The 15,465-nt window shown below is 40.4% G+C and overlaps 1 protein-coding gene across 1 annotated transcript in view; it reads left to right on the forward strand.

Annotated features, from left to right (window-relative positions):
* ERC2 (ELKS/RAB6-interacting/CAST family member 2) overlaps nt 1-15,465 on the forward strand; it is a 982,831-nt gene that overhangs the window by 747,163 nt on the left and 220,203 nt on the right. Inside the window, exons 16-17 of the mRNA XM_053669554.1 lie at nt 11,235-11,382; nt 12,797-12,925. Coding sequence (XP_053525529.1) covers nt 11,235-11,382; nt 12,797-12,925 — 277 coding nt within the window. The remainder of the gene's footprint in view (nt 1-11,234; nt 11,383-12,796; nt 12,926-15,465) is intronic.

Genomic DNA, 15,465 nt, shown 5'->3' on the forward strand with positions numbered 1-15,465 from the left:
ATGACCTTTTGAAATTCATTTTGTCTGATGTAAGTATTGCTACCTCAGATTGTTTTTTTTTTTTTTCATGTCTATTTGCTTGGAATATATTTTCCAACCCTTCACTTTCAGTCTGTGTAGATATTTTGTTCTGAGCTGGTACTTTTGTAGACAGCATATATGTGTGTCATATGTTCTTATACATTCAGCTACCCTATATCTTTTGATTGGAGCATTTAATCCACTTAAATTTAAGGTTATTTTTGATAGATACCTTTTCATTGCCATTTTCCCCTTTGTACCTGTGTCCGCCCCCAACCCCTCTCTTCTCCATCTTCTTAAAGCAGTGCCTTTAAATATCTCTCGCAATGCGGTTTGGTGGAGATGTATCCTTTATCCTTGTTTTTTCTGTGAAGCTCCTTATTTCACATTCCAATTTAAATGACAGCCTCGCTAGGTAAAGTAATCTTGGTTGTAGGCCTTTTGTTTTCATTACTTGAAATACTTCTTGCCATCCCCTGCTGGCTTGTAGTGTTTTTGTGAAGGAATTGGCTGATAGCCTTATTGGAGTCCCCTTGTATATTGCTAGCTGTTTCTTCCTTGCTGACTTTAAGATTCCCTTTTGTGTTTGGATTTTGCCATTTTAATTGTGATGTGTCTTGGAGTGGGCCTCTTTCGATTCATCTTGATTAGGACTTTCTGTGCTTCCTGGACTTGTGTGACTTTTTCTCTCATCAAGTTAGGGAAGTTTTCTCTACCTTTTCAGACAGATTTTCTATCCCTTGCTCCTCTCCTTCTCCTTCTGCTATCCCTATGGTATGGATATTATTATGTTTCATGTTGTCTTGCTGCTCCCTTACACCCTCTTCTTTCTTTTTGAGGCTTTTTTATTTTGTTGCTCTGTCTGGGAATTTTTTTTCTACCTTGTGTTCCAGACCACTGATTTGATCCTCTGTTTCATCTAGCCTGCTTTTAATACCTTCTGCTCTGTTCCTCAGTTCATAAATTATATTCTTGATTTCCTCCTGGATCTTATTGATAGTTCTTGTGTCCTTATTCATGCTGGTGTTGTTTTCAGTAAGTTCCTTGTCACTTCTCTGGAGTTCTTGGTGGTTCTCAGTGAGTTCATTGAGCATCCTTATAATCATTATTTTGAAGTCAATCTCTGATAGTTTGCTTGACTCTGTTTCATTTAGTACTTTTTCTGGGTGCTAAATTTCTTCTATGCTCTCAATTGGGGGTTGTTACTTTACCTCCCCATTTTAGATGACTCTTCCTGTTTGTTTCTGCTTCTTAGTTGATCTAGTTTGACTCCCTGTCTTCTTGGTGTGAGTTTCTGTGGCAGGAAACCTGTGGGATTCAGTGTTGCAATCTCCTTGTTCTCTTAAACTTGATGCTTTTGGGATGCCATTTATGTGGTTTCTCTGGTTATAAATGAGTTTTGGTTGTTGTTGAGTCATTCTTTGGTGGAATCTTCCCTCCAGCTGGCTGACTGAGAATCGCTCTTTCTATTATGTCTTATATGCTGTTGTACAGATGTTGCCAGAAGAAAACCAGGCAGCCCAGGAAACACACCCACACCTGCACAAGTCACCACCATCCATACTCACCCTATCAAGAGCAAATGAGCAAATATTAATAAAGGTGTAAAAAGAGTAAGACTATTATAAGAAAGGGAAATGATTATGAGATGACTAACTGAAAGAAAAATGATTTTGAGAGGGTAGCAAAAGGAGCCATAATAAGGGTAGGGGGTAGGGAAAAGGTGGTGAGAGGAAAAAGTAAAATTTACAATGTAAATAAAAAAGGGAGGGAAGAGTATAGTATTAGGTTTAAAGAGAAATATAAAAATATATATGGTGAGAGAGAGAAAAAATATGAACTAAATTGGAGAAAAAGACCCACACAGCACTATCAATAACCAATGAGCAAAGATTAATATAGGTGGGATGGGAATAAGAGGGGAAAAGAAAACAAAAAGCTCAAGAGATGTCTAGAGGAAAGGGAAGTGGTTTTGAGGTGATAGAGGAAGAAGGAATACTAAGAGTGAGGAATGAAAACCAGACTAAGACAAAAATTAAAATTTAAAATAAATAAAAGGGCAGGAGGAAGGTAAAATGGAGTAGGAGAGGGAATGGTAAAATTAGAGATTTGAAATATAAAAATAGTGAAGATCTAGGATGGAACTGAAGAAATGCAACAACAACCACCCTTTCTAGAACCAATGAGCAAAGATCAATAAAGGTGGAGAGAGAGAATAAGGGTATTTTAAGAACAGGGAAAATAATATGAAATGACTGATGACAAGAAAAATGGTTTTGAGTGGCTGGAAGGGGGAGAGATAAATGGAAACAAATCATAGCAAGAGAGAGAATAACATTTAAAGTGAAAATAAGAATAGGACATATGAAGGTAAAAATGGAGTAAGAGAAGAGAGGAACAAAATTTCAAATAAACTGTAATATAAAAACTAGCGAGTGACTTAATATGCACAAACTTAAAGGACAAGAAATGAATGTTAAAAAGCTATGCAGAAATAACAATAATGCAAATCATGAAGAAGATTGTGGTGCAATTCCTCTCAGTAGTATAGTATTTAGCACTGTTTTCTCTTACTGGATCTGCCCCCGGTGAGGTCAGATGGTGTCCCAGTCTGGTCCCATGCAGCCTGTGGGAGGCTACCAGCAATCCACAGCCTGTGGCTCTCTCCTTCAGCTATTAATCTAGTAACTCTATAATCAGCTGTCAAGCTTAAGTGCCACAGGGTGGGGCAGAATAACTCCTGAGGGTGGGGCTATTGCTTCCCTCAGGCTGACGCCACTTGGAGGGGAATGCTTTCCTAAGTAAGATGGCTCCTACAGTATAGAGAATGATTCAATGCCTGGATCCTTGTGGCTGCTCCCCTGTTGTTTCCCCAAAGCCACTGTCCCCAGGCTCCCCTGAAGTTTCTGTAGTCCACTCTGCCCATCCTTTCCTGGAGCCCAGGGTAAGTGGCTTCAAATGAAATTTTATGTAGTGGCCCTTTTAAAAAGCTCTCTGTGACTCCAGCCATCTCTTCTTGGCAGGCAGAAACCCTGCCATTTTTTTGGATGTTACCGGGGTTCCTTTACTGGCTCTGCTGCTGTATGCTGGGGAGCCCAGCTTTGGGTTTAGACCCCAAACTTCTCAGGGGGAACTCCCTGGCCACTGAAATTTCCCTCCAGCACTTCAGGGGCCACCTGTGGGAGTCCAGCCTGCCGTCTTGTGCCTCCTCTGCACTTCGTACAAGTTACATTGTGGTGAAGTGGTTTCTTCTGTCTGTCTGGTTTTGAGGTTCCTCTGTAGCTATTGTTCAGTTCATTATTCCTGATGATTTCTCCTCAATTTAATTGTAATTCCAGATTGGTTCTGGGAGGAGGTTAGGGTAGCTTCCACCTACTCCTCCACCATCTTAGATCTTTGCTTTCATTTTGGCCCAATTTCTTTGCTCAGGGCCCCTGATAAGTTGTAAGGGGGCAGGGCCTTCAGTATTCACAAGGGCAGGGTAACCCTCCTTGCTGCACTTTGGTGCTGCCTGTGGAGGAGGGGCCAGAGAGGGAACGGTGCAGCTTGCCTGCTCGTCTCTAAAGCACTTTTCAACCAATCAGTCTCTTGTGTGAGACTGGGAGTTTCTCCCACCACGGCAACCAGTGTAGTCCACAGTCACCTCTGAGTCTCAGTCTCCCCTTAAATCAGCCCCTCCCGCACAGCCTGCTGCCCCAGCTGCAGCCAGCCCTGCCCCCAGGGTCTGCAGCCTCACAACAGTTTCTCTCTGTGTCTGCCACCTTACCTGTCTGGTTGTTCTGTTTGAATGTTTCTTTAATTCCATGGTTGTCGGAGTTCCATGCAGTTTTATTTTCTGGCACTTCTGGTTGTTTAGTGATTTTATATAGGTTGTTTTTTTCCTTTTCGTTGCGTGAGGAAGTGAACAGTTTCTACCTTGATCTTAGCTGGAACTCCAGGGATTTTTTTGTGATGAACAGATTCCTCTTCACACTAAAACCCTGTTTTCTCCTTTGTCTGCACAAAGACATCAGCTTATGAAAGTCAAATGTGCAGCTTACCAGAAACCAATTCCAGAGGCTTCTCTGAGAGTCTCACTTGAAAATAAGAAATCCACTTGCACATTTACATTTACAAAAAAGGAGCCCAGTAGAAAATAATGCAAGACTTTTGAATCTTTATATTTGGTGGTGTGCATATTAGTGCATATTACAAAAAATAATTGCTGACTTTATACAGTTGTGTCAGGCACTGAACAAAATCTTTGCATGCATTGTCACATTTAAATCTCATAGCAATTCAAGAGAGTTACTATTATCCTTTCTAGTCCATTTAAGAGGAAATCTATGTTTTAGAGACATTAGGTAACTTTCTCAGGTTCATAGAAACAAAAGGTATAACAGAGATTCATATCCAAGTATATTCAACTCCAAAGCTGAGACACTAACCCTGGACCTTTTTCTCTGAAGGACTTGACTGATATTTTATTTGTGTAGGTAAGTTTAACAAAAACTGTAATAGGCTAAGTTATCTTTCTGTATTGTTAAAATTATTTTCTTTGATGGAAATGGCATACTGTTAAAGTTCTGTCTCATACGCGTCCTCTGCCAGGACCCAGACAGTGGTCCCTTTGATCCCGTATTGCCTTTTCATCAGTTTTCCAAGGGGATGGGACTGGAGAAAGCAATTTCTCATGGGGCAAGTGTTCTTCCTGGCACTCGTCCTCTTCCAGCCTTGGGCCTTTTCCATATGGCCCCACACTCCTTTGAGGCAGAATACCCAGGTGGTGTTCGCATATGCATCTTAGTGCCCTGAAGCACACTGGCCTTTTTGAGCTTCCTGGTCCAGTTGCACTTAGAAGATCCCAAGGATGGGCCAGCTGCATCCCTGAGCCATGCCCTGGGTGAGTAGTGGAGTAGAAGCTTGTGCATGGACCTAAGACTTTCCACAACACTCTGTGGCTCCTGTGTTAAGAAATTCCTGTCATGTGCTATTAGATTTCAAAGACAAAATTCTGCAGAATTGGAGTAAACTGTTAATCGAGGTCAGTTTTAGGTGGGCAACAGAGAACAAACTGCATTAAGCAGCCTGGGCTGCCAAAGCCTGGCCTTTGCAGATCTGGTCTCTTCTTTATCCTTGTTTAAACTCATAACTGTTCAAATATATCTTACCCTGTGGGCCCCACCTCAGGTGAGCTACTTCATTCTCTGTGTGGGCTGTTCTGCATACATAATACATCATTCTACTGATGGGTGGTATTGGTACTAATTGATATCAAAAGCCTTTTCATTCTCAAGATGCAATTTGAAAATACCGCTTTGATAATTTAGGCAAATGAGCATCTTTCTCCAGGGTTGATCCCAGTGAACCTTCACCTACCCTCACCCCAAGGGTGAGACAGAGGCTGTTTTAAACAGAATCTTTCATCACCGTCTGTCTTAAGTCACCGCCTACTGAACTTATGGTTGAAGATTCAGGTCATGAGGGAAAGAAAACAGTAATTAACTGGCAAAGTTGATTGAACGGAATTTTTTCCCCACAGTATGATTAGAACATGAGTGTGGGCTGAACACCATACATAATGTAGGTTCTCTCTTATATGTCATTATCCAAACATTTCTTAATGGAATGCCTTTTTTAAGCATCTCCTTTTATAATTGAATGTGTTCCTAAAGATGGGTCAGCTAACTAAAACAAAATCCCACAAGAAAAAAAACTGTGTTGATGCTCTTTCCTCCAACCAATTTATAGCAGTTTCTAATTGGCCTGCCTCATTTACAACTCTGAAAATTAATTTTAGACACCTCCTTCAGAGCTCAAGTCATCATTAATGAAAGACAGCAACAGGGAGTGAAATAGAAATGTTTATAAAGCTCCCTATTAAATTGACTGTGATAAGTGAAGTAGCGATGTATTACCATCAGACGATTCTGGAGTTCTCTTTGTGAAGGTCACAGGCAACACTCAGAAGAAGGCATTTATCTTGGCAGGAGATGCCCTTCAGTCCTCTTTTGTTTTATTCCATGGAGGATTTTTTTCAGTGTGGCTAGAACCATTTTTTTTTGTTTGTTTTATTAGCTGTATCCTGACCACCTCCTACAAACTGAATGACAGTTTAGGGTTATTAAGTGTGTTCTTGCACATATTTTTATCCATTGTTAACCCGTACTAAATGCATACAAGGGCACAAAATTACCCCCTGCTTTACTCCATTGTTGCCCATATTTGTTAAAGAAATTATTCCCTTTGACATTTGTTTAGGCTGCACTTTGATAAAATGCTGTCTATGGTCCACTTTTTTAGTTTGGCATTCAGCAGGCTGTTACACATTTATTTCTCTTTGCATTATCTTATCTTCCTTTCTAGAATATTTGGGCTTCCTTTTTATATTTTAAGTTACATTTTGGGCATAGACAGATCACCTTAGTGATTGTACACTGGAGCATTGAAATTCCTAAAGATAATTTTGCAAGCCTTTAGCATATACTTAACCCCACTAACTGTCTAAATATGAGTACATACCTATGTTCTTTTTGTGTTGCCTGTGAATAAGCAAAGAGCAGATTAAGTGCTGAAAGTGATTTCAGGCCTACGGAAACTTTCTTTGGGTTGATGGGACAGTAGCAATTTCTGAAGAAATGCAAATCTGGCCTTGAATCTAGAAGGTGATTCACTTGATTGGGGAAATAATGAGGAATTTTCTTTGTGTTTCCAATTTATATACAAGTGCCTTGTCACTGATACACTTTTTGCACTGTGCTTTTTAAAAAGGCATATATATAAAGGAAGCATCAGAACTGTAAATATTTTCATTTTCTCAGAATTTAAAAGGCTGAATCGAAATTTGCTGTTGGGAAAATAAAATACAGGAACATTCAATTTAAGCTTCTTCATTTATTACAATGCTTGCCATTTTGTCAAAATAGACCTCTGTGTATTTTCAGTAAAGTATTCAATATTAGGTGCTTTAAGTAAGTAGCTGTGTTAGCAAATTGGCTTCTGGGAATAGTGAAGGTATAGAATCTGATGCTAGATGGCAGATGAAGTTAATCTTTTATAAAAATTTAAGTTCAGAAATCCTCACCCTCAAAAACCTTGACTTTTACAGCAGAGATAATGAAAGCTCATAAGTACAGAATTAGCTCACAGTGATTAAAACTATTAGTTAAAATGTATTAGCTTAATAAAAAGTTATTTAAGATTCATATTATAAAGCTTATTGGTTTTAAAAATTAATGTTATGACTCTGTCATCCTAGAACTAAGCTTGCTTTCCCTGGCATTCTTATACAAAGAGGTAATGGTCACATGCAGAACATCTTTGTAAGGGTCCTAAAGTGTAAAATGTTCATTTTTTTCTAGTTTTATATACTTTTATTATCTTCTGCAAATTACTCTTTGATTTAAATAGACTGGAATTATTGAATGTAGATTTCTATCAAGATGTTTTTGGAGACAATGTCATTAATTGGGGTCACTATTTAAATGAGGGTTTCAAAATATCTATAACCCTCCTTACACTAATTTTATTCAGAGTTTTATCATTGTATAATACCAGTGCTTATAAAATAGATTTATTAGCGAAAGTCAAACAAAAACAATGCAATGAGGAAATAATTATGAAGAACAAAATTGATTATATTGTGTATACATATTAGTATTAATGAGTGTTTTTTAATGTACTTTTATAAAAACAATATAAATGTAATTAGATTTGGGGCTGTATTTAGTGATAACATCTGTAAAAATTTAGGAATTGATATATGCTATTCTCTGGCAGAAAAATGATAGAAATTAATTTATTGAGAAATACATGTTAAATTCTGGAAAGACTGAATTATAGAATTACAGGAGAAAAGGGAGTTTCTAAGGGTCATTCTTGAGATTGATGATGACTTTTAAGTGTTATTAAAGTTTTATAATTCTGAATTTTGACTTGGAAGAGGAAAATGTGTTAAAAAGGACTATAGGACATAGAGCTATAAAAATGGACAAAGGTAGCCTAGCTGGAAGATGCTCGTGGCTGTCCTAGTGGCAGAAGATGTAGCTGTACCGGACACGTGTGTGTGACAGTGTGTGGGCACTTACTATGTATGTGGAGCGAGAGCATCAGGTAAACCATAAATAGCTTGATGAGGAAATGAGCAAATTTCATATGTGCCAAGTATTTGACGCATGTTCCTGTAGTGTATTTGGTGACTGAAAAGCTTCATTTACAATTTTTTCATGTTTACGCTTACGATAGTTTGTGGAATGAAATAATAATACAGAAGATTATATACAGAAAATAATTACAAACTAGCCTATCCACTCTACCAACCATGAGATAATAACTATTAACATTTTAATGTGTTTCCATGTCAAGAACTGTGAAGGGTCTGACACGCTCCCTGTGGCACACTGACAGATTAGCCTGCTTCTGTTTCATGGGTGCAGGCAGCAGACCAGGGACTTCTAGGTCAGAGACAAAGGACTTTGTTGCTCAAGGTGCAGACAGCACCATCACCATATTTAGGTCAGTTCTTCATTCCCAAAATTCCATAAAGGCAAGGCAGATGGGCCTGATAAACACCTATAGTTTCAGTGGGTTGCATTAAAGGAGAGCAACCCTGAGCTTAGGAAGCCCAAATCTTTTATATTGGGCAGTAACATGCCTGCCCTCTAGTCTGGAAGGAGGCTGTGTTATACAGGACAGTAAGCATGACTATTCCTGATCCTAAAGGAGACGCTGCCTCTGTCTTCCAAGGCTATTTATTATACAAACATCCTTGAAAAATTGTGACAAAAAAGGTAGTGCCTATGCTCATAAAAAGTATATAAAATATAAGACTCATAGAGAATTGTCTTTTGATAAACATAACTGTTTTCATATGTTATTAAGCTATTTTGCAACAGCATTTCATGTAGCTGCATGTAGCCATAAAGAGTACATCAGGGATGTAGAATAATTTACTATGAATTCCTAATAATGATTTTTTAGGGTTTTTTCCATTGAAAATTTTCATCTGGACATTTTAATTTGGGACAGAGTGGGATAAAGTATTGTAATCAGTGGGTTCTCTCTGATTTGAAGTCTACGCAGCCTCTTCAGCTTGGCCTTAGGCATAAGTATGCATTGGCTATAAACAACAAGCATGTCAACTGTCTCAAGATGTTATCCAGAAAGAGATAGGCTCTGTGAGGGTGGATATTAATGCTGCTTTGGTAGTCCAGGCTGCACTGGTTTTCCTCTGGAAAGTGGAGATATTTCCTGACATTTCTGCTGCTCACATGTCTGAGCCCAAGTCAGAAGCTTCTACTACCTGGCATTAGCAGGGCCTAGAAAAGTCCATACAAATTCCTACAGTGAAAAGGGGAAATATGGGAGATCCAAATAATGACCATATTGTCCAAATATCTGGAGAGGGTCTGGTCTGGTGCTGGAGATTAAAGAAAGGCAAAACATGATCATGACCAGGTTTTAGTCCTGGGACTTGTGCACAAAAAAAAAGTCCCAATATTGAGCCTTTCCTGGTAGTGTAGGGTCTCCTCAGTGATCTACAGTATTGCTGAAGTGACACAAATAGCTGGGATAAGACTTCCCTCAGTAGAAAGAGCTAAATGAATCACACTAGGCGAACCATTTCCTAGTTCATAATGGTCCTGGAAAATTCCAGATTAAAATTTCAAAAGATTTTGCCAGAAGATTGGGTTATAAAATGGGAGGAGACAACTTTAACACTTTAACTGAGTAAGCAGTGATCACAGAGTAATCAGGAATCAAAGCATTGTAAATTTTTTTTTAAGTGAGAGGAAGAGTTGTATATTGGTTTCTTCAAAGCTTTTGAGAAGTATAAAGTGAATGTCTGTATTCCTTGGACAAACTATTTTGACACCCTTTCTGTGATCAGTGCACTTCTAGAAGCTTCTAGAAGAGTTGGTGGAACACAAGAAAAATGAGTACAATTATAAATCTCTAAGATCCTTTTAAATGTGAAGAGTCCTATGGGAAAAGAAAACAGTGTAATGTGCCAGACCAGCAGCTTGGGTATAAGGGGAATGGTGGTGAGACTGCCGGGGAGAGCAGGTGGAGATGGCTTTTCTGAGGAGGCTACTTTGAGCTGAAACCTGAATGATAAGAAGCTGCATGAGGTGAAGCCATTTTAGTCAGAGGGAACAACAGAGACAGAGCTTATAAAGTGAGAACAAGTGTAACATTTTCAAGGACCAGAAGTGAGTTCAAGAACAGAATGTTTTGGAGCCTAATGATTGAAGAGGGAGAAATGGAAAAAGATGACCTCATAGAGGTGGTTAGGTCCAGTTGGTATAACTAGTTGCAGGCATCAGTAAAGGGTCTGGATTTGAAGTCTAATGAGTGATGCAATGGATTTTTCATGCAACAGGATGGTGGAATCTGGACTTACAATGTTTTTATGGATTACTTTGGCCTCTGTACCAGGGAGACCAGTGGGTGAGCTATAGATGCTAGTGGTTGGGAAACATTTCCTAGAGAGTAGATAAGTTTAGATAAGAGATGTATTTTGGAGTAAAACCTAATGACATTGCTGTTTGTCTCTGGGTGTAGAAGGAAGGAAAGGAATCAAGGAAGATTTTAAATTTGGGGCTTGGGCTACTGGTGGGTAGTGATATAATTACTGAGATGAGGAATACTGAAGAAGGCATGTTCTTTTTTGTGGAATGATGTGAATCACTAATTGCATTGAAAGTAAAAAGGGAAACCTAGTAAATATCTCTTCCTGCCTTCAAAGGGAAATCTTGCAGGGGAAAAATAATACTTGATATTGAAGTTGCTGCCCAACTTTGCTGGGTTGTCTTGGAGTACATAGAACTTTACTTGACAAATCGATGGATGGATGGATTGATGGATGAATGGATGGACAGATGAATAGATAGAAGAAAGGATGGATGGGCATATGGATGAATGACTGGATGGACAGATGGGTAGATGGATGAAAGTGTTTTAGAAGTGAATGTTCAGATTGACTCCCTCCCTTTCTCATATACAAATATATCTATGAAGCCACTGAAAGATGCCTCATTTAGAAGGCACAGTGTGTGAAGTCTCAGGGATTCTGATTCAGACAACTTTGTCCATTCTGAGAGTCAAGGAGGTAGTTTGTCTTAAATATTATCCATAATTCTTTCCCTTTGAGGCAATACTTCATTGCTCATTTCAACTATAAATGACAATATTTTTTACTTTAAAAATTATCACAATAACCTTTATTTTACCAGACAGGAAGCGCTGCTTGCGGCAATCAGTGAAAAAGATGCAAACATTGCCTTGCTGGAATTGTCTGCCTCCAAAAAGAAAAAGACGCAGGAAGAAGTCATGGCCCTCAAGCGGGAGAAAGACCGACTGGTGCATCAGTTAAAGCAGCAGGTGGGGCCTTCTGCATGGAAGGTGTATTTTGCTGGGTTTGGTCCTTGGGTGCTTTCTCTGGGTTTAGCTACTCTTCATTTTCCCATGTCCATCCTGCAGGCTCAAACAGCTAAAAACAGGTAGGTGTGAAGTTGCCCGAGTTGCCACTGGATCACCATTTACTGCTTTTCTGTGTGGATATGCATGTGCTTGGGCTTGTGTGGTTTGCACCCAGCGCTGTTTTCCTTTCTTTTGTGTTAGCATCATTTCTGCAGAAATAGCTGTCAGCTCTCTTCCTTCCCGTGGATTTTGTATGACTTCTGATTAAATCCTAAGAACTACTAATTAAATTCTGGGCACATCCTCCATCTATGGTCTTCTGTCTTGTTCACTCTTTGGACCCTATTAAAAAACTCCCTTCAACCAGTTCTTTATAATTCTTTCTTACATACTTCCAACTTCAACTATTTCCTCCTGGACCTTTCAGCTGAGGAACACCTCCCAGCCCTGGCACTGCTAGACTATGTTTGGAGACCTCCCTGGCCATTATTCAATTGAATATTCTTTTTATCACCTCTTTACCCCATTATCCTGCTTTTTTCCTCTTTTGACTAGGCCACAGTATTTCTTCTGAGGGAAAAGGAAGGAGAGACAAATTCCTAATTTGTGCAGGAAGTTCTTTACTTTCTGTAGGGTTTTCTGGAAGTGGCTTGAATAGAAATAATTGTACCTAAAGCATGTTATAAAATCAACCCTAAAATCTTCAGACATTATTTCTGCTCTTTATACAGTGTGGGGGCTTTGGGAAGCAGTGGTTAAAGATATTCACTCAGATTCTAGCTTCTTATGAAAGCCAGCAAATATTATGGCTCAATGGTCTGTGGTCTCACAAGGTGGCTGTCACATCTTAGCTCAGGCCACATGTGGCTCTGAAACTCTCCAAATGCCACATGGTACCATGTGGATTGTGTCCACAATGATTTCAGGCCCTGGCCTGGATTGTTGCCTGCTAGGCTGATCTGGGCTGAGCACAAAATGCAAAGTGAGTGGAAGGGAAGCCCAGCCAACCCTCCCTCCTCAGGAAGGAAAAGGCATCCTTTGGCCTTGAACCAGAGTCCATTTCTCATGGGGCTGCCTTGCTGAGAGAGACCACCACCATGCCTGGGTACCTTCTGCAGAGGAAGGGTCCCAGTCACTGCCAGACATTGGAGTCATTCCACAGAGCAGCATGCCTTGCTAGTGCTGGCCCCGGGGGTTGGGAGCCACTTCCATCTGACCTCTTTGTTTCGGGCTGTGCATCTTCTACACTAGATTTTTCACCCACTTGGCCATAGAAAGGCAAGATGAGCCTTCTTCTTTAATTTCTCCTAATTCCTTTGCTGTGCGCCCTGCGCCCTCCCCTCCTACACCTAACCATTGTAGCTTTTTCCCACAGGTTTATAGACCTAGGAAACAGGCCCTGAGCTCGAATATACCATGCACTTGTGATGCTTGCTACAGCCCAGATATTACGGCCAAGTACCACGGGTCCAGCTACGATGCATACATGATCCAAAGGTCTCAGGTCAGTCAGCGGCTAAGGAAACACTTGCCCCTGCCACGGGGGTGGGGGTAAATAAGAGCTACATCCTATCTTGACCTTCTCCTCTTCTGACGATTTTCAGTACTTGGTAGGCATAAAGTCTGAGAACATAACTGATAGCATTATATTTTGATTTGTGGTATACTTTCATTTATTATATATTTGCCAAGGGTTCCAGACTTGGTGGCTGCCCTACAAGGCCAGCTCTTCCGAAATAGTGTGGCATTGCTGTGGAGCCAAGGCTGCTGGAGGCCTCACTGTCAGGCATAGCGAATTATAGTTTTCTTTCTGTCTCTTAGATACTTTGCTCCTCATATATCCCTCTACTTTCCCCAATAAGGAATTTTTTTAAGGCTGCTTTTTTCTTTCTCGGTATCATGAAAATGCACTCCTAGATTCCAGGAAGGATTGAGTGTAGCCCTTCAACTGACTCCTGGGGAACTGCACAAAGCCTTCATTATTCACAACAGGCTTGGTTTTGGGTATCATGGGGCACCTTTGGGAAACCCCAGCCATGCAGAAGTAGGCTCCTGCCTGGGCTAAGGCAGGGTCTGGAGGGCTATTGTGGAAAAAGAGGCAGCAAAGGAGAAGGATGGGCTCCTTGGTGATTTCGGTTTGAAATCCTTTCCCATACTCTATCCACCACAGAGCAAGAAAAGGCACATCAATTTATGTAGTCTTGTAAATGATAATGATTCTAAGAATAATGCTTAGTTTGCTTATAGAATCACCTTCTTTTATTAAGTGTTTGCTCTATGCCTGGATGTGTATCCAGTGTCCAGAGGATTTGGTCCTGCCACCCTCACAGTAGCCCTGTGGTATGGGTACCAGGATTACATTTATTTTCTAGGGGCATAACTGAGACTCATCATGTGGAACAATCAGCTCAACACACACAGCAATAGAGCTTGGGTTTTGGGTGGCCCATCTGAGTCCACACGTGCCCCACCAAGTTCAGAAAGGAATTCAAAGTGATAAGCAGAAGGGTATTCCAGAAAGTGTGAGGTTCCTGAAGTTTAGGTGCCCAAATCCTCATTTAATAATGTTCTACAACCATTTACAAAGAGTGGGTTCTACCCAGAGCTTTTAGACTTAGGCCATTTAATCACATCTGTGATTACTAATGCTTTTTGGCTCTCACCATTTGCCAGTGACAGGTATAGGTATGAGGGCTTTACATATATAAACTAATGAACTCCCAATACAACTGAAGGATAGATGCTCCTGCAGAAAAGGACATGGTACCTTGTGCTTGGACATGGACAAGGAACCATGTCCAGAAAGGTCAGGTGCCTTGTTCAGGTTTCACAGCTGGATGCACCGTGAAGCAGGAAGAGACCCTTTGCCATACAACCACAAGTGGATTTTGTAGATTCCACCTGGATTTGGAGTGCTTAGGGTGAATCTCAGTTCTAGCACTTGTTAGGTGAATAATCATGGCAAGAAACTAAACCCGCCTGAACCTTGGTTTTCTCATTTGTAAATTGAGTTAATAGCCTATGTAATTAAATGGGTTGTTCTGAGATATAATGTGTATAGAAGTAATTTATGTATGGCTAACACATGATAGGCGCTGAATATATGTGAGGTGCTTTTGCTACTACAATTAATAATCATTGATTTTATCACTGCCAACCCTCAGAGACAATTTGGTTTCATCATTGCTGCTTTTCACATGCCTGGGAGTCACAACTCACTGAACACAGTTCAGAGAATGTACTATTGAACTGTGGGAGACAGAGCAGACAGATGTCCCCCATACCCTCAAATCCAAGTACTTGGGGAGTGGTGAGCAGACATGCCAGGAACTCTAGACCTCAGCTTTCAGCCTGCACTGAACAGATTTATTATTGAATTTGCTTGGTTTCTGCATCCAGTCCACATAGACCTCAGTAACATAGGACATCCCCGGGACAGCAAGTCTCAGACCTCAATTACCACCTGTGTGACTGACTTAGGAGAACAGAGCTGTTTTAGATACCCAGGACAATGGGAGAAGAAGGCCATGGGTCTGGGTATTCACCTGTCTGATGTTCTCCAAGGATGCTAAGGCAGACAGGGTCATGAGGGATTCCACTCTCTTCAGACTGCATTTTGAGCTTGTTTCATTTCATGCAGAAGGTCTCTCCACTGCCGATGACATTCCCAGTGACTGGATATGAGTAACTCATACCACAATCCCCATGGTCAGTGCACTTTGCTAACTACATGGTAGGCACTCAGTCAACATTTGTTGTATGAATGAATGCATGATTCCCACATGCCAGGCTCTATGCCAGGTGCTTTATATATACATAAGTTTACAAACATTATCTCATATTTTCCTTATAATCAACCAACCAATACATTGCCTACCTATATGCACTAGGTTCTCTGCCAAGTTCTAGGGGTTCACCCCAGCAGATATGTTACCTGCCCCAATGAGAAAAGCATCATCCTGATTTTTCAGTTGATCGAAGCAAGGCTCAGACAGAATAGATGACTGAACTACCATCATACCACTCATACCTGGCAGAGCAAAT

This window comes from Artibeus jamaicensis, unplaced genomic scaffold (genome assembly GCF_021234435.1).
Source record: "Artibeus jamaicensis isolate MK-2021 breed Jamaican fruit bat unplaced genomic scaffold, CSHL_Jam_final contig_519, whole genome shotgun sequence".
In the NCBI taxonomy this organism is placed as follows: Eukaryota; Metazoa; Chordata; class Mammalia; order Chiroptera; family Phyllostomidae; genus Artibeus; species Artibeus jamaicensis.